This window comes from Nyctibius grandis, chromosome 12 (genome assembly GCF_013368605.1).
Source record: "Nyctibius grandis isolate bNycGra1 chromosome 12, bNycGra1.pri, whole genome shotgun sequence".
Lineage (NCBI taxonomy): Eukaryota > Metazoa > Chordata > Aves > Nyctibiiformes > Nyctibiidae > Nyctibius > Nyctibius grandis.
In genome coordinates, this window is record NC_090669.1 from 979,430 (window position 1) to 1,002,174 (window position 22,745).

Sequence of the window (22,745 nt, forward strand, 5' to 3'; positions counted from 1 at the left end):
GTGAGCCACCTCCTCCAGCGCCACAGAGCAGAGCAGGATGCTCCCCCTTGGTCCTCAAACTTGACTTGTGTTTGGTGAAGTATCAGCAAGGTTTTACCTGGCTTTAGCTTTCCTGCTGGCTCTGGAAGAGCCTCCTCCATCCCAAACACCAGCGCCCGGCGCTGGAACTCACAGAAAACCACGTAGACAAAGCACTGCCACTACGCCAAGAGCTGCTGGAGAGAGAGGGAGAAGGACAAGCCCCAAGCGAGGACGTTGCTCTTTGGGCTGGGAACTACCCAGCAGAGCGAAACCCCGGCCAGGGTTTCAGCCAGCCACCTCGTTCACCACATCCACTTACTCACCGCAGCCTCCCAGCAGGGAGGGTGAGAAGGGCCGGCTTCCCCGTGGGACACGCAGGGACCAGAGCCCTGCTTTCCCTGGACGCTCCCAGCCAGGAGCTGCGCCAAGGTGAACAGTACTTCGAGAGATTGAGGCATTTAACACAACTTTTTTTTTTTTAAAAAAAAAAAGTTACAAATCTTTTAATAAAATTCATTGTAAGTTACAGTTTCCCAGTGTATAAAATGGGAGACAGGCTGGGAGGAGCAGGGGAAGCACCAACACAAACCTCTTTCCGCACAGGAAAGAAGAAAGAGGGAGAGAAAGGTTCTGACAGATATTTATTGGGGGGGAAAAAAAGACAAAGCCTCTAAGAGTGGTCCAGTGGATGTAGAAAGACGTTAGTCCATGTCCCTCTGTTCCTCCACCCTCCCAGATCCTTACCCCAAAGGCAAACACATATGACAAGTCCTGTTTAAGTCACATATTTAATAGATCCAGGCAGAGCTCAGGTCCCAGCAACAGTCTGAAGATATTCATCTTCCATGGCCCAGGGTGCCAGCAGGGATTTTTGAGAAGCCAACACCCAGCCTCCTCTCCACACAGGTCCTCCAGACCACCCCAGGCACGGTGGCCTGGCTCCTGTTTGATGAAGCAAGCCCAAGGGGCCAGGCCCACATGGCGGTTGAAGTTGTCCCTTCTGCAGGGAAAGGGCGCTCCACCCCACAGAGCCGAGCGACAAGAACTGGCAGCACACACGGGGGAAGGAGGGGTGACGGCAGGCTCGGAGCCCTCCCAGCACACAGAGACAGAGAAGCTGAGAGCTTGACGTGGAGATGAAGAGCTGAAACGAAGCTGCTTCCCTACAGGGGTTTGCAGGGCCCTCCGCCAGACAGGTCACCTCACCCAGCACGGACATCTCTCCACGCAGGTCCTCCATCCAGCCCGGAAGGCACCGGAGCTGGGCAAGCCACCAGCCAGCGAGATTCCGCTTCCCTGCCCTGCTGCAAGGGGAAGATGGACGCGCAGAGAGGTGAAATCCAGCCAGACCAAGAGCAGAGGGGAGCCTGGCCATCTGTGTGTGCATGTGAGGAGGCGGCTGTCACTCCAGGACAGCCATGAGGAGATGCAGTTCCCGAAAGGCACTACCATGGCGGCCGCTGAGCCCAGACTTGTTCTTGACGATGTTGTTGATGTTTGTCAGCTGCTTGTAGCACAGCTTGCATTTGTGGAGCCTGCAAAAAAAAAAAAAAACCAGACACAGCATGAATCCTCAGCTGCTTAAAACAAGATATGCTTGTTCCTGTAGTGCCAAAGATGCAACTCAAGCAGGAGAGAAAACACCAGCCCTGCAAAAGGCCGGGAAGAGGCTGAACCGTGAGCGTGGCTCTGCAGAAACACCACATATTCAGCCCACGTCCTGCTGACACAGGAGAATGGCATCCACATAAGGGCTCTTTGAACTCCTTTTCCCCTTCAGCAGGGTAGTCCAGGGAGGAAGGAGGTGCTGGATCTGGAGGACCAGTTCACAGAGCAGAGCTATCACGTGAATGAACTGGAAATCCAGGGCCCGGCTGACAACTCATGTGTCTTGTGAGGTAGAGGGTGAAGCCACAGGGTGGTTTTACTCCTGACATACTCACACTTTGTTTAGTTATGACTCAGTACACAGCGACAAAGGGAAAAGCAGTCCTTGGTCTTTTTCTCAGAGCAGGAGGGTTTGGTGTTTGCAGACAGAAGGGGAAGGCATGCCCAGTCTAGCAGCAAAGCCTTGATGGCAAGGAGCAAAGCTCACCCAAGAGAAAGGCTGGTTCAAAAAGGCAGCAAGCAGAGGTAAGTGCCTCACCTTTCCTCCCTGGTGATGTCCACTCCGACAGAAGGTGGTGCCGTGAGGATGTCTGTGATCAGTGGCAGGAATCTCTGGAGGATGAGTTTCAGGGAGGTGCAGCCAGTCTGCACGTAACTGAAAAACAAACAGAGAATTGGGTCCCACTTGAATTTCACTCCCATCCCCCCAGCACACAGCCCTCACTCACACCCCCTCACTGGGGACAAACGACCCCCCCTCCACCACCTGCAACCCGGTAAGGAGAGCAAGAGCCAAGTACCAGCAGAGTCTTGGTTGGAGTCAAGACCAACAAAGTGAGAGCTTTCAGAAGGTGCTGGTACCTGCTAAGTGGGACCTTTCTACTGAAGAGCAGACACGTCCCGCCGAGGGGACTTGGCAGGAGCCTCTCTCCTGGTAGGAAGGGTGGGCAGAAACTCCAGCTTAAGAGAGAGGTTGCATTTTTTTTGGCCACCTAACGATGAGGTTCAAAGCAATCTTCCAAGTGACCCCAAGGCTGTTGCAGGCCTTCATTCCCCTTGGCCCAAGCGGACAGTTTCATTCCCAGCAGTGCGCAGAGCCCCCTTCTTTTACATCCATTTGACCCTTCCTGGCTGCCAGAGCTGCCTTCAACCCAACACACCTACGCCCAATCTCAAGATCCTGCTCTTCTTGCCCGTGCATACTTGCCATATCTTTTCCCACACACACTTGGCAACCTCATCGCTCTTGTCCAAGCATTGTATCATCATTCTGTATCTCCTGTGATTTTTCAGGATTTTCTTTTCAGCTACAAAACACCCAGTGCAGCTCTCCTATGAATATCCACACCTTGCTCCCCAAACACACCATGTTCTTGGGGCCTCACCTTTCGTATTTACTTTGGAGTAGCTTCTCTATCTGTGGCAGGACTATTGTACACAAATCCAGCTTCCAGAGAGACCTGAAAAGAAAAGGACACATTCTGAGACCGGAGAGCGAGGCTTTACAAGGCTGAGTCGACACAAATAATGCTTTCTGGCAAAAAAAACCCCACCACCGGGCAGCAGCACTCAAGTTTACTGAGCAAGTTCACCGACTCCCCCTTGTGATAGAAAGAGGCAGGTTCCCACATATTTTATTGACTCAGCAGAATCACTTTATGAAGCCTGAAGACTGATTTTCCCTGTGAGACATCATTTGCCTACAGAAAGGGCCACACACAACTCCAGTGGTTACTCACGCTGCTGACCTGAAGATCCGACCACAAGCACACGCATTTCAGGGTGCCACAGCCCACAGGAAACGAGGCAGGAGAAAGCAGCGCTCCCGACACCCACCCCCATGGCTCTGGGGTACCCCAGGGGCTGCCCCCACCCAGGACTCACGCTTTTTGGTTGACAATATTCAAGAGGTCCACGACAACAGACAGATCGTTGATAGCCACTGCGGAGTCCACAGAGTTCTGAGAGAGAAGGGGAAGAAGAAGATGTTTTGAAGCTCAAACTGGTATAGACTAATGCAATTAATATCAAGTGCCGCTTTTCAAAAACAAGGTAGAGGAAACGTGGAGTTGGCCAGGCACGAGAAGGTAACTCTCGCAGGAGAAAGTTTTCTCCACGTTTCTTTGTGACCACTCTGCTGTGCACCCCTGGGGACAAACGCTGGGAGAACCCACGTTTTGGGTAAGAGGCAGAATCAGAATCAATCAGGTTGGAAGAGCCCTCTGGGATCATCGAGTCCAACCATTGCCCTGACACCACCATGGCAACTAGACCAGGGCACTAAGTGCCATGTCCAGGCTTTTCTTAAACACCTCCAGGGATGGTGACTCCACCACCTCCCTGGGCAGCCCCTTCCAATGGCTAATGACCCTTCCTGAGAAGAAATGCTTCCTAATGTCCAACCTGACCCTCCCCTGGCGAAGATTGAGGCTGTGTCCTCTTGTCCTATCACTGGTTGCCTGGGAGAAGAGGCCGACTCCCACTGCGCTACAACCTCCCTTCAGGTAGTTGTAGACTGCACTAAGGTCACCTCTGAGCCTCCTCTTCTCCAGGCTAAACACCCCCAGCTCCCTCAGCCGTTCCTCATCGGCCCCAGACAAGCCAAAAGAGCTGCTCAGCTGCTCCCCCCATGAGCCTCAGGTATCTCCACATTCTTGCCTTGACGTCACCGGTGCTCCATACAGCCCGCACAGTGTCCAGATTCTTGTGGCGGCTGGTGAGCACCACACACATGGTCTCGTGGCCTTTCCTGATCTGGGACATGGCTTCCTCATCCACGAGCTCAGTCTGGCTTGGGTTTTTCACAGCCTGAAAGTACAGACACCAATGGAGGAGTGGTGATGGAGCAGGATGGCACAGAAGGGTAGGGGCTTTCTCTGGCCTACATGAGAGCTAGTTTTGGTGTACAGAGGGACAGGAAATACTGACTTCCTTTTAGATTGTTTTATAAACATTTTGAAATCCCAGAATTCCAGCCTGGTTGGGGTTGGAAGGCACCTCTGGAGATCATCCAGCCCAACCCCTGCCAAAGCAGGGTCACCCAGGGCACGTTGCACAGGGTCGCGTCCAGGCGGGTTTGAATATCTCCAGAGCAGGAGCCTCCCCACCCTCCCTGGGCAGCCTGTGCCCGGGCTCTGGCACCCTCCAAGTCAAGGAGTTTTTATGGAAATGCTCAATTTCTTCCCATTTCAGCTACTTCTCTTTTGCCTCTTCTACTGTGTCAATCACAAACACGTTTGAAGCTTTGGAAACACTCTCAGAATTGAAAACAGTGAATAAAAAGTAAGCTTGCAAAACCAGTACGCTGTGATGAAGAAATGTTTTCTTGTAAACTGTTTTTTATGTGAAATGTTCAACTGAAATCAACAAATTTTATTACAAATCATAAATCTTGCACAATTTATTAGGAGAACCCCCTTTCTGATGCCACCCAAACCCAGACACCAGCTGGAAACATTTGTCCAGAGATACTTACTGGTAGAAAGTCAGAGGCCTTCAGGCCAATGGGCTCATTCCTGGCTGCAGGAATCACCGATGGCTCTGCTCTGGTCAAAGGAGTTGAGGAGGCAATTGGTGGCCTCTGAACTGGATCAGGCTGCAGGAGAAATTGGGATAAAGGCTCTAGCAGCAACAATCTGGCCCTTTTTTTCTTGACCTGCTTTCTTCTCACAGCAGGGTCCTAACGCAGAAGCCATCTCCAGTTCACTAGCATGGTTTAAGAGGCAATAAAGTCTCTCTCAGGTACGTGCCAAGATGTAATTAAGGTTTGCAAAGAACATGGAGATGCCCCAGCAGAAGTGCCAAGTGCTGTCATTATCAGCATCTGAACTTAGGGCAACGGGCCACGGCCAGCCTGAAGGCTAAGAGAGGATTCTAAAGCAGCAGCATAATGTATCCTGGCCCATCAGCTGCTTGTGATTCTGGCTACAAAACAGCCTCAGTTCAAGCACTTAGAGAAATCTGGCATTTGGTTCTCTTCAGTGCCCCAGTTTTGAGATGCAAGGAGAAATGCCACTGCAATTGCGAGAAGTGAACAAAAGCAACAGAGCCATCGTCTGTTGGAGGCTCAGCCTTGACTCCTGCTGCTCAGGCAGGACACGTGGCAGGACAAAGACTGGAGCTGCACTTTTACTGCTCTTCGAATCATAGAATCCTAGAAGGGTTTGGGTTGGAAGGGACCTTAAAGATCATCTAGTTCCAACCCCCTGCCACGGGCAGGGACACCTTCCACCAGGTTGCTCCAAGCCCCATCCAACCTGGCCTTGAACACTGCCAGGGAGGGGGCAGCCACAGCTTCTCTGGGCAACCTGGGCCAGGGTCTCACCACCCTCACAGCAAAGAATTTCTTCCTCACATCTCATCTCAATCTCCCCTCTTTCGGTTTAAAACCGTTCCCCCTCGTCCTGTCACTCTATGCCCTTCTCAAAGCCCCTCTCCAGCTTTCCTGTAGCCCCTTCAGGCACTGGAAGGTGCTAGAAGGTCTCCCCGGAGCCTTCTCTCCTCCAGGCTGAACAGCCCCAGCTCTCTCAGCCTGTCTCCACAGCAGAGGGGCTCCAGCCCTCTGAGCATCTTTGTGGCCTCCTCTGGACTCGCTCCAACAGCTCCGTGTCCTTCTGATGTTGGGGGCCCCAGACTCAGCATAGGAATCAGGTTGATTAGACATCAAAGTCTCCAGCACTCACATATCTCTCAGAGCGAGAGCATGACCAGTGATTAACAGATCATACAGTACGTACAAGCTCTTGCTTTGGCAGCGGGGTCTGGACATCCAAGGCTTGGCTGGGCTTCACGGCTTCCTTTGCAGTTACGGGCTCTGCCAAGATGGAAAGAAGTGGGAAAGCAGAAACTGATTGTTCCTTTCAAGAGAAGATGAGAGCAAAGGCTCTGTATAGCTAGACGACAAGCAGTCGTTTCTGCAGACGTGCAGCTCTCCCTCTTTCAAGGGCCACTAACCCCATTCCCACCAAGGGGTCGTTTTCATACTCACCGTCCTCAGGAGGGGCTGGAAAGGGCTCGTTTTGAGGAGGAGTTCGACCTACAGAAATAGAGGAAAAAAAAAAAAATGAACAACGCAGCATCCAAGGCTACAGATTAGTGATAGATCAACCTTGGAGCTGGGAGATCTCCAACAGCCCCACAGATTAGGGCCATCAGTGATACAGCAAGCAGTTATCTCCTGCAGACCTTGACACTACTGTTGAGTTTAGCCAAAGGCTTTCAGCCTTCACAAATGGGAGGGACAAAAGTGACCTGTGTAGCTCATTGCTGCTGCAGAGGTGTGAAGCACAAGAAAAGGTGCTGTCACAATAAATTATATTAGAAAAAATTCACCTCCTGCTACATTGATTTACATAAGTAAATCAAAGTAATGACTATTAATTCCTTGGAAGAGTATCTCATTTTTTTCATTTACATAAGACACAGGCATTGCACTATTTCTCCTAAACAACAATCTCTGCTTTAACAAAACATTTTGTCTTTCCTTCTTTAATGGGGGCTGCTGATTTCATACATATCAGAATTCTAAGTTACTAAAGATCCTGTAACACAGCAGTCCTTTCTGATCAGGAAGGGAAGGCAGCATGCTTACAATGGAGCTCTGGATTCTGAGCCAGGCTTTGACCAGACATCACTGCACACTAGTAAAGGTGCCACCTTCCAGCAGCTCACCAACATGATCTGTGGTTCAGGATCCAAGCAGAGAATATTAAATAAAAGTTTTCTAAACTCTCCCAGTCACAGGCAAAGCCTCTACTACAGTAAGCCAAAGCTCACTTCTGAATCAGTTTAGTGCCTACAGCTCTAATCCAAACAACACTCAGAAGTACAATAAACCCTGGTACTGACAGATAGCATTCTTGGGCTGGAAGATCTCTTTGTAATCCTCCTGGTTCTGGATCTCAGCCTCCGATTCCTTCTCATCCCGGTCATCTTCACTGCTGGGACTGCGCCTCTCGCTCTCTGAGTTGTGCTTCACTCTGCTGCGGAAAATGAGATGCTGTCAGGGCAAGTCATATGGAGTCTGAGAGCGAGCGAGAGCATGAAGCTCCTTGTACGTTTCCTTAAAATCCTGAAATTCAACAAGCCAGCAGCTTCCCTTACCTTTGTGGCTCGCTGCAGCTAGTCGAGGGCCTGTCATAGATGCGGCGAAGGGAGGAGCCCGTGGGGGTAGGCGGCACAAGAGGCTCGTCGTCCCTCATCAGCCCATGAGGAACAGAACCCGACTTTGTGACTCTGCTGAGATCCACAACGAAGGAAGAGACTGTGCTTTGCGCAAAGGAAACTCCTATCTGCAGAGGCAAAAGATCAAGGTGATTCACCAGGGAGCAGGGTACACGCCAGCCTTTTTGAGAACGGGCATGAGGGAGTGACCCTGAGCAACCGTGCTGGAGATTTTCTCAGTTCAGTGCTTTGGCTTTTTCAATCTGAAGCTGCCGGTGTTTTATGAAAAGCTATGATAAAACTTTTGCCAAGCATAGTTTCTAAATACTGGTCAAACCAAGCCCCTGTTTTTCCTCCAGAAGCCAGAGAGATGAAGTAGAGCACAAGGTTGCTGAAAGCAAACGCACACAAACTTTGTCTTAAGCACTGGGCACATTGCAAGCCCTGGCCACGCACAGTCTGACACGAGCTTACAGGTCAGAAGGCCTGCAAGGAGGCAGGAGGATTTTATCTCGTGTTTTGCAGCCGCCTCCCCAACTCCTCAGGAGCAGTGGCTTACCAGCTGGTTGTTGCAGATAGATAAGTCAGCTACTTTTCCCCAGTTCACCAAGACCACATCAAAACAGCGCTCTGGCTCCCAGCCGTACACACGCAGCGAATCCTGGAAGCCACTATACAAGCAGCAGCCATCTGGGTTGAAGAGCACACACCTGGGAGGAAGGCAGGTAGAGAATCAGGCACAGCCTTCCAACCTTGCTCAGTCCCACGAGGACCCCAGGGCTGTATCTCTGACTTCACTGAGCACCTCCAGCCCCGTTTCTAACAATGAACCTGCCAATCTGGTGTTCACCTGTGCAACCTGGTGGGCCTGTGCAACATCCCCAGCAGCCCAAACTTCTCCCCAGTGAAGTCTCTCTCTCAGAAAATCCTCCCTTCACCCCGACTTCAGTCTCTGCCTAGGACACTGCAGTAGCAATTTAATATACCTGACAGGAGTAGCCTCCTCTTCGATACAGCTCACAACCTGAAACTTCTCCAAGTCCCAGAATCGAACGGTCCTGTACACAGAGCAGAACAAAAACCATTGCTCATCCCTCCAGAAATCTGCTGTAGGATCCAGTATTGAAATAATATGCTAATAGCTAGAATGACTTTCACTGTTGTGCACATACAACGAACCTCCACAGAAGGCCAGTCTAGCTAAAATCTGTGAATGCAGCCACAGATGCTTAGAAGCTCTAGATATGGATAGGTGTTTAGAGCTGACCCAGAGCTAAGAGGGCACCCTGCCAGCTGAGCAGGGCTGCCTGCTGGTCAGCTAGGGTGTCAGCTGGACTAGCGAGATGCTCGAGGCTATCACGTTGTTTTCTAGTGTGGCAGAAGGTGCCATCAATTTTGGATGAGAAGGCAAGATCTCCATGTTGTGCACATCACAGATGTGACATGCTGCTGGCGAGATGTCAGGCCCTTGCAGTGGCAGGTCTGAGTTGTGTGACGTTCTTATTTTCTACGTGCCTAAGAAGAAGGGCATTGGGAAAGGGAACCAACATACACAGTTCCCTTCTTTCTCCCTCCCCTTACGTACCTGTCAGAGCTGCCAGAAGCCAAAAGGTATTCATTGGGATGGAATTCAACAACGTTTACTGGGCCTGTATGTCCTGTAAACTCAAACATTATCTTCCCAGCAGCCAGATCCCACAGCTGGAAGAAGGAAAGAACAGAAAAGCTCTTGAAAAGATTCAGTGCTAGAGAATTCCAATACACTTCTGGTGTCCTTGTACTGGCAAGGAAACAAACACCAAGAACAGACTCAAGTTTGTCAAAGAAAGCAATGATCAGGGAAGGAGTATCATCCTAGTCATTTAAGGCTGCATTTTTTCTTTTTTTTTGGCATATTCCTTTAAATTTTCCATTTAATTTGTCCCCTAGAAGTTTCTGGTTTATAATTAGAGACTGGGATAAAATACAGCAGTTCCACCTGTCCCCACAGATTACATCTCAAAAGCAAACAAACAAAAATCCAAAAGCTCTGAATTCCTTAGCAATTCCATTCTTCCTGTGCTCTACTGTCCACTGAAAAATCCAGAGTGAAATGACTGATCAGCTGCTTTCAAGTGAAGCTGCAAACAAAAAGCAGTCCTTGGCCCACGTTCTTCCATACCACATCTGAAACAAGTGAAGCTGCTTCAGTCGATACTTTTCTGAATTCCTTCTCCTGTTCTGCTCAGTCCTGACAGCAATTTTCAGACTGATCATCACGTGCAATGTGTATGATAACACACCTCTACTGAATTAACTGAGCAGAGCCAGGAACTGGTATGGTGAAGCAACGTGCTGTGGACAACTCATTCTGTAACATTTCCTGAGACAGAGGCCACCGTTCAGGTATCACAACTCTACCACCATCAAAACTTGAACCTTCAGGTGCACAGAGCCAACCTGTCTGTTGGGTAAATGTACTTCAACACATGCAGCTTCTCCTCGGATGTTGGGGGCCACTGGACACGATCCTCAAACAGACTGGTCCCTGCAAAGCCACAGGGCTCAGCCAGCTGCCTATAAACTAAAGGTGTTTCTGAGGGCTGGTAGTGCCTGGTAAAAAGATGACCCCAGCATTCCTCCGTGCCACGAGCACACAAGGAGGGTGTCACAACAAATTACCTTCACGGTGTGATCGTCAGCAGCAGAGGCTAACCATTTCCCATCAGGACTAAAGCGGAGACATCGAACTGCTCCTGTGTGACCCTGAAATGAGAAAAACAAATAATATTTTCCTCTTTTTTTAATTCCTTTAGAGGGAATTCTGGCTTTTGTTTTTCAATCCTACACAATATAATAAAATAAAATCAAGTAACTTCCACAGAGTCCACAGCTCGCAGAACACTAAACACTACACTCAAGAGCTATACCCATCCACACAAAGTGAGTGTAATCTCTCTCATCTAGACATTTCTGGCATCTGTTTAAGCATGGTAAATACAGATGGGGCTTAATTAATAAGAATCAATTTTAAATTACACAGATTTACGGGTGGTCAGACAGAAGTGCCGTGCCATTAAGTTGGTTTCTAAATGAAATTAATATACAGCAAGATCTTTGGGTAGAAAGAGGCCCCAAGAATAGAACCACCTCGGTGGAGTGGGGACTCACATGGTACTATCAGCCACAGTGGGAGGAAGCACTCATGGATGCTCTCTATCCCCCACTGAAGCCAACCAGACCATAGTCCATTAACTCCGATGATATTCATTTCATATTCCCACCCAGTTCCCAGAGGCCTGCAGAGGTTTACCAGGCCGCTTCATCGTGCAGATCTTATTTTTACAGTGGAAAACTAGGAAGTTAATTGTACATCTTCACTTTAAGGTTTGCTCACAACAGAAATCTTTCTCCCCTCTTGCCTGAAAATTAATGAAGCGTTTTACCTTGTACCTGAAGACACAGCCTTTTCTTCTTACATCCCAGAGCTACAGGGAAGAAAAGGAACAAAAGATATGCTTAGAGCAGTGTGTGGGGAGCCCAAGAGCCCCGTCAGCACAAGAGCTCTCCCTGTCACCAAGCTGATAAACACCGCAGAACTGAAAACACTGAAGGGGCTGTTAAACCCCTGTTTGCTTCAGGGCTATTTCCTAATTCCCCAAGTGCAAATCACTTCTGCAAGGTATTTTTTTACTACAGCAGCTCAGTTCCTACAGTCAAATACCAGCCTGGTGAAGCAGATGCAATCCACAGCAATCAGGACAACTGCGCTTGCTGACACCAGGTCTCAGCTGGCACCTAACTCGGAGCCACATTCCCCAACAGAGGAGTCACATTCATGAGCTACCCCTGTGAAAACACAGGCACGGATTTCACAAGCACTCACAAACACACCTGCCCACACACGTGGAAATGATGGTACAGCATCTGCCAACAGCTTGGCACAAAACACGTCCTGGCACTCTTCAAAACAAAGATACTGCAAGTAAAGAGGGCAATCTCTAGAGGAAGGTGGGTTTTACCTTAATATTTGTGTCCAGAGAGCCAGATGCCACAAAGCTTCCGAAAGGATGGAAATCGAGGCTGCAGATATTTGCTTTGTGACCGAGTAAGGTACGAAGGACTGGGAAAAGGAGAAGCAGAGAAGGGAGAAGGAACAAGGAGTAAATACTTAGTAGTTCATTTCACCCAAACAGCATGCAGAAGTTTAGCCATACTATTCTCACCCTTAAGCACATGGTAATACAATGTACATTAGACATGCCACATACTGTTTATTCGCCTGTACACATTATTTCATGGAAGTGTTTCTGACTTTACCCTTGCAATGCAACAAACCAGCAATCGAGGGCCTGTGTTCAATGACCTAATGAAATTCCTGTCCTTAGGTGTGGAAACAATGAATAAAACTTAACAACTAAAAAGCCAGGCTTTGAGGCAGCTGTGAGGCAGTGTATCTTTCCACTTGCTACAAAGAGAGCAAAATGAGGTGGGGGAAGCACAGTTTTAGCCATGAAGTGAAAGGGACATTTGATTGCCTGCATCATTCACCTTGAAGCTATTAGACAGACCCTTTCCAGTGACACTGCACCCCCATCCAGGCACAAGCCTGACTTCCACCTCTTCCATTCCAATATCCACACTGGAGTCCTTCAACTGCCCCTTGCAAGAAGCATCCCAAAGACCCGGAGGGGATGCTTAGGAAGCATGAGACAAAGAAATGATCACAGTGTTTCAGTAGGTCATCAATGAAGTAACACCCCTTGTAATTCTGGAAACCAGAAAGGACCAGTAGAACTGGTAGACTGTATCTCTGAAAGCAGAGACGAATGCAGCACTCAACTTCGAGGAAGAAAAATTGCTCAGCTAATAACAAGAGCAATCTCTCCCCATCATCCGTCATCTGGGACAGTCTGATGATTCCCCTGGCAGAAATTAGCTCTTGAGTCAGACCTGCAGTGGTCATTTGCACAACCACTGGCTCATAGGTCTCCTAATAAATTCAGCCAGCCAGCTCTCCACTGGTAGAGCCAAACCATTCTATAACTGAACTGATTCTAACTGTCTGAAGGACAAAAGTGCTTTTTATTGTTTATGCCACCTGCTGTTTGCCTTCTTAGCTCAGCCAGTGTAAGTCTCTTTTCATTACACATTCTTTCTATGAACAAGTAGCAACCTATAAGAAATATTCAGTCATTTTACAGTATTCTGGCTGGAATGCATTCAAGTGATTCATGGTACCTCTGCAAACTTGTTCTAGGATCTGAGAAAAAAAAGCAATAAATAAAGCATGACTCAACAGTCGGCCTTTAAAGGACCAGAGCTCGATGAATTCATAGCTTTTACAATTTATAAAAAATTAGGTCTTTGTCTATTTATATGGCCATGCAAGAGCAGAAGAGAAGAGAAATCACACAAGGAAAAAAAGTTAGAACCTAAGAAGGAGAGGTCAGCCAGCAGGGTATTCCTGGACTTGTGCAGAACCTAAACTTCCAGTCTGATTTTAGATCCTTTTATTAAGGTTGACAATTTTAAGCTGAGACTCTGAACACAAGTTCTATATGCCAGGTTACTCTGTACTTGCACGGAACCTGATCTGGAATACAAATTTCAACACGTTCAGGTCAAAACCCTAGAAACTAGTTCCTCAGATCGGTCTCCACAATCCATGTACAAATCTCTGCTAGAGCATGCACACACAGCTCTACAGTCTCAGTAGGAAGTGCACAAAAGCCCTCTAAGAGGGATGGAAATTAAGATGAAAGCAATGCCAGGCTCCTGTTCCTTAAGTGAGGAACCTTCTGAGTCGGTGTAGATATTAAGCACAAGGATATTCCAAAAAAACGTGCTTTCACAGAAGTGAAAACTCACAGAAACGTACTTTTGGCAGCTTCCAGGTCCCAAACTCGAATGGACCCTGACTGGGACCCCGCAACGATGAGTTCCTCGTTCATATTGATCTGTAGGCTCTCAATGGGTGTTGTATGGCCTGTCAAGCTCTGCAAAGAAAACCACGAGTCACAATCAACAGCTACTGACACAGCCCCGGCCACAATGGCAGTGCTCACACCCGATGGGTAACTAAAGTATTCAGCCATGAGTTGGGACCGCCTGGTTGTACCACTGGTCCTTTTTTCCTCATCAGCTACCAGTACGGCAGAGCATCCTAAAGACCATCACTGCACCCAGCACCGTGCACGTATCTTCCACGTTATCCCACTTTCTGGGGCACACTGACTCGTGTTTAAAGGCTGCATCAACAGAGACACGGGGAGTTAAACGTTAGGTGTGGATGCCCAGACAAGGCTGACACATGCTTACATTATAAAAATTATGCTGTGCAAGCGCAGTGGCGCTGTGTTTGCTCTAACTGGGTCACGTCAGTGTCATGAACCGGTTACAAAATCAAAGCAAGAGCAAAAGCTCTTCAAAACCATCACATAAGCAAGGAGCCACGTGTTGCTGCCAGCGATGGGTGTCACAGTGATAATGCAGCGCTATTGCTGAAGCATTAACTTGAGGCATGAGGCAGTAATTCACACGGATGCAGTTCCTTTCATCCTTGAGCATCTAAAAGCTTACAAATTAAATAAGCATTTTGAAAAGGCCAGTATTATTTAAAACTAGTCCTAGAAAACTGATCAACATACATACCACTATTATAGACTTTTCGCTTGTCAATTCAGCAACGCTCTACGCTTTACTCCATCCTCAACCAGGTCTTTCTAAATAGCCAAGCTAGCTCTGTGCCTCCCATACACGCACAGAGGCTGGGAACGCCCGCTGAAAGTTGCCTGTTCTGATGGGGCTTTCTTAGGATTTCACATGCAACTGAAATCCTCCACAGGCTCTACAGCTGCAACTGTCACTGCTCGGCGAGAAACAGAGCTCACACTTCAACCAAAGACACCACGCTACTTGAAAAGCTCCTTTCTCCCTCTTGCCCAACACATAAACAGCTGGAATCCAAACAACATAAACACTAAAGATGTTTCAGAGGGCAATATATAAAGCACAACCCCCCAAAAAATCAAGATTCTTTTGTGTCCTGGTTTGGGCTAAAACAGAACCAATTCTCCTTTCAGTGATTTTTCCTTTCAGCTGAGCTGCTTCTAAGTAACTGAAGTTTCTGAAACTAACTGCATGTTTTGCAGACAGTGTCTGCTCTAGGACTGATAACGCTCAAAGTTTGTAGTTATCACTGAGGCACCGGTAGGGATGTTATGCAGAAAGGCTCTGGCTGTCCTTATTCCTATAGAAACGAAGGTCACTGCTAAATTCCTTACTAATTACGAGTGAAGAGCCAAAGGGGGGTCACACCTGCACAGAGAAGTGGACAGGGCAGGTGACCCAAAATTGACCAGCGCAGGTATTCCACCCCATACACGTCATTCCCAGTATAAAGCCGGGGGATCACGAGGGTCTCGGGCCTTCTGCTGTTTTGGGGGGCCTCTGCCTGCTTCTGCTGCTTCTGCGGCTTGAGCCTTTGGCCAGTGTCCAAGGAGGACTCTGTCCGTTTTCCTGCTGCCCCGATCCCAATCCCTGCATCCCTGAATCCAGCTCTCGACCGTCGCTGGGCCCAGCCTGGGCCTTCCCGGAGCCTGCCCTGCAGGGCCGGGGGTGACGTGGCCGACCTCGGGGGAGCTCGATCTTGGTTTTGTATATATTTGTATATATTTGTATATATTTGATTATTCCAATATTATTATTATACTCTTTTATATTGTTATTGTTTATTAACACTGTTTTAACTTTCCAACCCATCAGTCTCTCTCCCTTTTTTCCTTCCCCTTCTGGGGCAGGGGGGAGGAGGGTTAACAGAGAGCATCTGCCACTGGTTTAATAGCCAGCCCAGCTTCAAACCGTGACATGTTGATATACAAGAATGACACAGGCCTCAGCAGCTCCAGTCAGTCCCTGCCTCTCAAACACCAGCTTCTGACGCCCGTGGTTCCCAGGCAGCGCAGCAGAGGTACAGCTCTCTGCTCCCACAGAAAGGCTACAGAGATATTTAGTCCTTCAAACTTCCTTCTCGTGGAAGGCAATACCCTGGTTTCAAACTACTGTCATGCCACCACCGAGGGAAAGACACAGCTTAACTACGCCATGCAACCAGCACAGCGCTGCCAAAGGTGAGCAACTCCTTCTGCACCCATTTCAACCTCTTTATACTTGACCTCAGTAAATGAATGGAAAAACAAAGTAGACACACTCTCCTTTCAGCCTTTTTGATCCTACTTTCCCGACTTCTTCCCCACAAGGCTCACACTGGCTACAGAAATGCCTTCCATAACACACCATTACTGTGGTGTTAAACAAGTGACAAGGGACACTTGCTAAAGATGGTTTTCCACAACACCCACTCAAACCGAAAGCGATGCAGGACAGACATCTGCTAAACACATTTATGGTGAGCTTTCATGATCACCACGGGGGAAACCCTACTCCTTCCACCACGCTGCACCCAGAGTTACTCTTCCCCAGCCTACAGGCAAGTTAGCAAACTCTCCCGACAAACTTTGTGCTGACTGTGGCTCAGGTGGGAACGCATCCTGCTGGGGATGTTTCCTGCTACGAGGGCAAACTCCAGGGTATAAAACTGGCCCTTGTAGCTTCCACTATAAAACTAGCTGATCTCATACAAAACTCGGCATTTAATTAGCTGTAGCCTGGTGCCAGAAGGCACAATATTCATTATCTGGGCAAGCACTGGCCCAGCCGAAGCAGCCAGCCATCTCCATTCTCTCTGGAGCAGTGGTCTCATCAGGGACCAAATTCTGTCCCTATCTTTAATTAGAATCCAGTCATCCAGCCTTGTGTTGGTAAACTCTATGCACAAGTCCCACAGGCTACAACCCAACTATCTTTTCCCTCATTCACCACCCTCCATACCTCAGAATTAATACTCCCATCCCCCAAAAGTTGAAAACAGGCCTGTTCTTACCATGATGCAGTTGGGCTTGTTAACTGACCATACGTTGACCCGACAGTCATCTCCTCCAGTTGCCAGCAGCCGGCCTGAACTCTTCCCCAGGACTAGCGAGGACACATTGCTGCTGTGAGCCATGATCTCCTCTGCACAAAACAAAACAAAGAGTTATTACAGACTAGTATAACAATTTTCATCCCATCCCTCCCAAAGGACTAAAAAAAAAAATCATCTTCCTCCAGAAAAACTTGCCAGTTTCCACTGGACAAGCAGCAGCAGCCCACAGTTCAGATAAGAAGTCACGCTACTATCTTGCTTCAAACAGTCCTTCTTGGCTCTGCCTGCTGTAGTTAAGACATTTGCTGACCAAGCTTCACAACTCCAGTGCTCAGGCTTACAAAAAGCATCTTCTCTCACTAGCAGCGGCTCGGTAGCTTTTAAAGACTTGCTCAACTGTGGCAACAGAAGCTGCTTTACCTTCGGTGCCTGGGTGGGTCTCAGTAAGCCGAGCTGTCTGAGGAGCTGCAATAATAGGCAGCAGCCAGAGTCATTTAGCAAAGCGCCCTCTAATCTCGTTTTAGAAAGCAGCAGCGGACTGTCCAACCTGCGAGGAACTGGCAGATTAGCAGCAGGAGAATCACAGAATCACTCATGTTGGAAGAGCCCTCTGGGATCATCGAGTCCAACCGTCGCCCTGACACCACCATGGCAACTAGACCATGGCACTAAGTGCCATGTCCAGGCTTTTCTTAAACACCTCCAGAGATGGTGACTCCACCACCTCCCTGGGCAGCCCCTTCCAATGGCTAATGACCCTTTCGGAGAAGAAATGCTTCCTAATGTCCAACCTGAACCTCCCCTGGCGAAGCTTGAGGCTGTGTCCTCTTGTCCTATCGCTAGTTGCCCAGGAGAAGAGGCCGACTCCCACTCCGCTACAACCTCCCTTCAGGTAGTTGTAGACTGCACTAAGGTCACCTCTGAGCCTCCTCTTCTCCAGGCTAAACACCCCCAGCTCCCTCAGCCGTTCCTCGGAGGTCAGACCCTCCAGACCCTTCACCAGCTTGGTCGCCCTCCTCTGGACTCGCTCCAACACCTCAACATCTCTCTTGAAGTGCGGGGCCCAGGACAGTTTGTCACCCTCCACAGGAGGAAAAAAAAGTCCGACTCAGCAGCGGGGATCGGTGGAGCTCCCTTCTCCGAGCTTCGGCAGAGGCTTTGCTACCTTCCCACTACGTACCACAGGTGAAACTTAGCAATGCACGGTGTGAAACTGCGACAAGGGAAGGATGGATACAAATCTGAAAGGGCCCAGAAGAACCAGCACAACTGATAGGAAAAGACTGTTAAAAAACTGGGGGCTGAGGGGAAGCTCTGACACGAAGAGGGCTTTGCCTCACCACGAAGAAACAAGTTTGGGGCAAAAGAGAAGCCAAAACGAGCATCTTTGCTTAAACATCTAATTTTCACAGGGGATTTTTAAATCCATTCAAATTTTTGGCAGATGTATTTACCAATTTCTCCCTCTTACAGTTCCCTTCTTTGAAAGTTTATGGGATTTGCATGCCTAATAGTTATGAAACTCGTTTGTAACGAGGCTAGGCAGCAATCAACCCAGCTTTTGTTCGGATTGTTTTGGTGGGAGGAGCAATTTGATTATTTTACACGCAACACTAATCCAAAAGGATATTAAACGGCTGCAATAATAATTACAGGTCCTTTGATCTCAGGCTCTCAGAGCGCTTTTTTTGAAAGCGAAACTGCGCAACTTTCACTTCAGCTGGAGCAACACCTTTCAAATTACAAAGGTAAATTACACGAGGAGGGCAAATCTGAAAATATGGCTGCGTTGTGTTGAAAGACCAATCTTCCACGTGACAACGGTGAAGTCAAGTACGTGTGTATCCATAGAGTTGGAGGTAACACACAGTACAATTAGTATTAACAGACCAACTCACTAGTTAAAACTGAAAGGGCACATGCTGAGCGGTGCTGCTGAAACGAGCACGTCAGCAGCTCCACTTTTTCCCTCCTCTTGATTTCATTCTTAATAATATATTAAGTTTAAAAGTCATTGCTGAAGAGTCAAACCTCTGTTCAGAAAGCCAGGTTACACCCTGATGCCAGCCTTGACCAGATAACATCATCCTCTCCCACGGTGAAGTGTCCATTTCCTTACACCCCCAGACTTTTTCTTTAATGAAGTCTTCATCACCAGGTATCACCCACCAGCTCGGTAATACTAAGCTCCTAATCAGCATCGCCGAAGCAGTGCTGACATTCGGAGCACTTCTTGTTCTAGAGGATGCTAAAATGGGGCAGAGCCTAGCAAAAATGAAGATCAAGTGTTTAAGGTCAGGCTGGATGGGGCTTGGAGCAACCTGGTCTGGTGGAAGGTGTCCCTGCCCGTGGCAGGGGGTTGGAACTGGATGGGCTTTAAGGTCCCTTCCAACCCAAACCAGTCTGTGATTCTGCTCACTTCAAGAGAATGGAGACTGCTCAACCTCCAGCTTTTCCTATAACTGGAGTTTCAGAGATGGGAAGATAACAGCGACCCGGCTTTCTGCTCAAAAAGACGTGAAATTACTAAGTCAATTAGCTCAGCTCCCTTAATGTGTTACCAAAGATACCGAATTTCTGCTGGTTAATTTCCAGACGCCAAGCCACCGGTCTAAAGCTCGCACTTCTCAACAACCGATCACTTCCCGTTGCTTCTAAGCATTCCTCAACAGCCCCTCTGAAACAACTCATCAGTGACTGGGGAAGCTGCTAGAAATGGACAGTCAGCAACGGTTTAGTGCTCCTGAGGAAAGAGAACGCATGTAAGAGCAGCGGGTTCTGTCTCTTGCAAAGCAATTTCAAGAGAACGAGACATCCAGGCCCTGCAGAGATCACCCCATCCCTCCTGCAGCAAAGAGCTCAGTGCACCCGCTGTCACAAGCAACGAGGGACAACCCCAGATGGGCTAACCCGGCGCCGAGGGAGCTCCCTGCTGCAGCCCGGGTTCCAACGGGGGTTTCCATCCCTCCCTTGGTTGTGCTGATGCTACAGGGAACAGGCTGCCCAGGGCAGTGGTGGAGTCCCCATCCCTGGGGGGATTTAAAAGCCGTGTAGATGTGGTGCTGAGGGCCATGGGTTAGTGGTGGGCTTGGCAGTGCTGGGGTAACGGTCGGACTCGATGATCTTAAAGGTCTTTTCCAACCAAAACGATTCTGTGATTCTATGAGAGTCGTGTGGGGTGAGAAATTCAGGATAGCATTACAGCAGCTGAGCAGAAAACATACAGGCCACAAGGCACTGAAAAGAGCACCGCCAAGGCCCTACGCTACCCCGCTCTGCTGCTCTGCTTTCAAAAAGGATTTCTAGGAGTTAAAAATCCCAGTCAGCAACTCGGAAAGAGGGCCGGGGCGCCCACCCCCGGGGCAGGGATTAGCCGGTTGCCATCCCAAACCGCCTCTTTTCCAGCCGGGGAAGCTCCTCCGCCCTCCCCGGGCCCAGCAGCCCCGCGACACTCACGCAGTTTCCACGCCGTCTTCGTGGTGCCGGCCGCGGCCATGGCTGAGCGCGGCCCCGCTCCGCCGGGCAGGCCCGAACCGCCTCCTTCCTCCTCCCAGCCCGGCTCCACCGCCCGGCCCTGCCGGCTCCGCCTCTCCGCCGCCGTGTCCTACCGCCGCCGGGCCATCCGCCCGCGCTCTCCCGGCACCTCCTCACCCGCCTCCCCGCCCTGGAAGCAAAAAAAAAACCACCGGGGTTACGGTGACGCTGGGCCGGGGAGGCCGCACTGAGGCGGCGGCAGCGGGCAGGGGCCCAGCCCGCCGCCCGGCCCGGCAGCAGTGCATGGCGAGGCCTCACCGCGCACGACCATCACGGTAGCGACGGCCCCGGGGCGGGGGGGGGGGGGAAGGGAGGGGAGGGGAGCGAGCGGGAAGCGCTCCTCGGGCCGCCGCAGCCTCACCGGGCGATGAGGAGCAGCGGGGTGGCGTCCGGAGCTGCCGGGGGGACGCCTGAGCGTCGGTGCTCGGCGGGGGCCGCCCCGGCTCTACCGGCGGCGGCGGCTCCACAGCCCGGGCCCCCGCCGGCGCCTCACGACCGGCCCCGCACGCAACAGACCTCGGCCTCGTCCCGCCTCCGCCCAGCCGCCGCCAATCAGCGCCGCCGCCCCCCGCCAATCTCCACCGCCACCAATCAGAGCTGCCGCTGCCCCTCAGAGCCACCGCCCCCCGGCCAATCCCCGCCGCCGCTGAGCCCCGTGACGCCGCGCCGGTCGGTTGCCGGGTTTCCGCAGGCAGCTCGGCCAATAGGGGCTGAGGGAGGGGCGGTTGCCTCAGCGACGGCGGCGCGAACCGGCCATTCGCGACGCGGCTCCTTGGCGGAGCCCTTCAAGGGGGGCCGATAAGGCGGGAGGCGCGCGGGGGCCGCGGGGCCGCCCTGCGGGGTGGTGTCGGGGCGCGGGGCCGGGCGCCGCCGTGTCGCGGCCGGCAGGGAGGTGGCAGCGGCCCCTTAGCCTGGAGCTTCGGCGGGGGCGGCCGAGAGGCCCCTCCCCGGCCTCCGCCTCAGCGCTGCCGGCGGCCGTGTGCGGTGTGTCCGCAGAAGGCGATTCCCCTCGCCGGGTTTCACGGGGGTCGCGGGGTCGCCCCTTTCTGTGTCCTTTGGCCCCAGCTCCTCTTACTGTCGCTCCTCCCGGCAAGTCAGGCCCGCCGGGGCCTCGGGGGGTTTCTCCTCCTGCAGAGCCTCGCTGGGCGCTCCCGCAGCCTGGCGGAGATGGAGCCCCGTTGCTTCTGCCCTTTCCTCCCTGTCTCTGAAGCCAATTACTCCATCAGAAAAGGAAATCAAATTAGTTTGATGCTAATCCTTGATAATATGTATTAGCTGTTTTTGTGGCAGCTGCTATGTCCCTAGTGCCTGTGAAAGGCTTTTTAAATTAATTTGCTCTGGTGTCTTTTCTGGTATTGAACTAACACCAATGAGTTCCTGACCACAAGCTTGCTTGCTCCTGTTTTTTTTTTCTTTCTTTCTGTTTAGACACCTTCGGGTTTCCTTTCTCCCCAGTTCCCTGAGGTCCCTCAGTCCTTCAACAGCTCAGGGTCCTTGTGATTTGGAAGTTGTTTTGGCCAGTTCTGAAATTCCTGATGTTCCTTTTCAGTAGCGTGTTCTTATTGGAATACCTCTCTGGCTCAGGGAGTGAGCTCTTCTGAGCTTTCTCCTCTGCTGGCCTGTTTCTATCTGTGCTAGGTCGCCACATCATTAGCCAAGTGTTGACACAGGGATGCAGAGGTGTCAGAAACAGGGTGTTGGTGTGAAATAGGTGGTTGCTGCTGTTGGTGAATGGCTTGGAACACAGAATCACAGCATCAACTAGGTTGGAAGAGCCCTCTGGGATCATCGAGTCCAACCATTGCCCTGACACCACCATGGCAACTAGACCAGGGCACTAAGTGCCATGTCCAGGCTTTTCTTAAACACCTTCAGGGATGGGGAGTCCACCACTGCCCTGGGCAGCCTGTCCCAGTGCCTGATAACCCTCTCAGTGAAGAAATTGTCCCTGATCTCCAACCTAAACCTCCCCTGGCACAACTTGAGGCCGTTTCCTCTCATCCTGTCACTTGTTACCTGGGAGAAGAGACCGACCCCACCTCGCTACACCCTCCTTTCAGGCAGTTGTAGAAAGCAAGAAGGTCTCCCCTCAGCCTCCTTTTCTCCAGGCTAAACCCCCCCAGGTCCCTCAGCCGCTCCCCATCACACTTGTGCTCCAGACCCTTCACCACCTTCGTTGCCCTTCTCTGGACTCGCTCCAGCACCTCAAGGTCTTTCTTGTAGTGAGGGGCCCAAACCTGCACCCAGGATTCGAGGTGCGGCCTCACCAGTGCCCAGTACAGGGGGACGATCCCTGCCCTGGTCCTGCTGGCCACACTGGTGCTGGTACAAGCCAGGATGCTGGTGGCCTCCTTGGCCACCTGGGCACACTGCTGGCTCATGTTCAGCTGGCTGTCCACCAATACGATGTACTGTCGTGAGACATCTCAGAGCTTCAGAACTGGGAGCTGGGAGG

At 50.6% G+C, this 22,745-nt stretch overlaps 1 protein-coding gene across 2 annotated transcripts; it reads right to left on the minus strand.

Moving 5' to 3' along the window:
* Window positions 1-795: 795 nt before the first annotated feature.
* Window positions 796-20,775, minus strand: KATNB1 (katanin regulatory subunit B1). Of its 2 annotated transcripts, none has more exons than XM_068411112.1 (20): window positions 20,652-20,775; window positions 20,213-20,420; window positions 16,715-16,845; window positions 13,652-13,769; window positions 11,793-11,893; window positions 11,217-11,258; window positions 10,453-10,536; window positions 9,377-9,492; window positions 8,778-8,849; window positions 8,351-8,501; window positions 7,732-7,919; window positions 7,477-7,607; window positions 6,617-6,664; window positions 6,366-6,442; window positions 5,105-5,224; window positions 4,288-4,437; window positions 3,514-3,590; window positions 3,015-3,089; window positions 2,168-2,284; window positions 796-1,556 (listed from the first exon to the last, which is right to left on the minus strand). In XM_068411112.1, the coding sequence occupies exons 2-20, from the start codon at window positions 20,250-20,252 to the stop codon at window positions 1,424-1,426; spliced, it is 1,971 nt and encodes a 656-aa protein (XP_068267213.1). In that variant the 5' UTR covers window positions 20,253-20,420; window positions 20,652-20,775; the 3' UTR covers window positions 796-1,423. The 2 variants fall into 2 exon arrangements, with proteins under 2 accessions (XP_068267213.1, XP_068267212.1); XM_068411111.1 differs by having other exon boundaries at window positions 7,477-7,610.
* Between the last annotated feature and the right edge of the window lie 1,970 nt (window positions 20,776-22,745).

Coding starts and splice junctions, on each gene's coding strand:
- KATNB1 (XM_068411111.1), bottom strand. CDS start 20,252: ATGGCCGCGGCCGGCACCACGAAGACGGCGTGGAAACTGC. Junction 8,502..8,777: donor GAGGAGGCTACTCCTGTCAG/GTATATTAAATT, acceptor CCTTCCTCCCAG/GTGTGTGCTCTTCAACCCAG. Junction 1,557..2,167: donor GACATCACCAGGGAGGAAAG/GTGAGGCACTTA, acceptor TTTTTTTTGCAG/GCTCCACAAATGCAAGCTGT.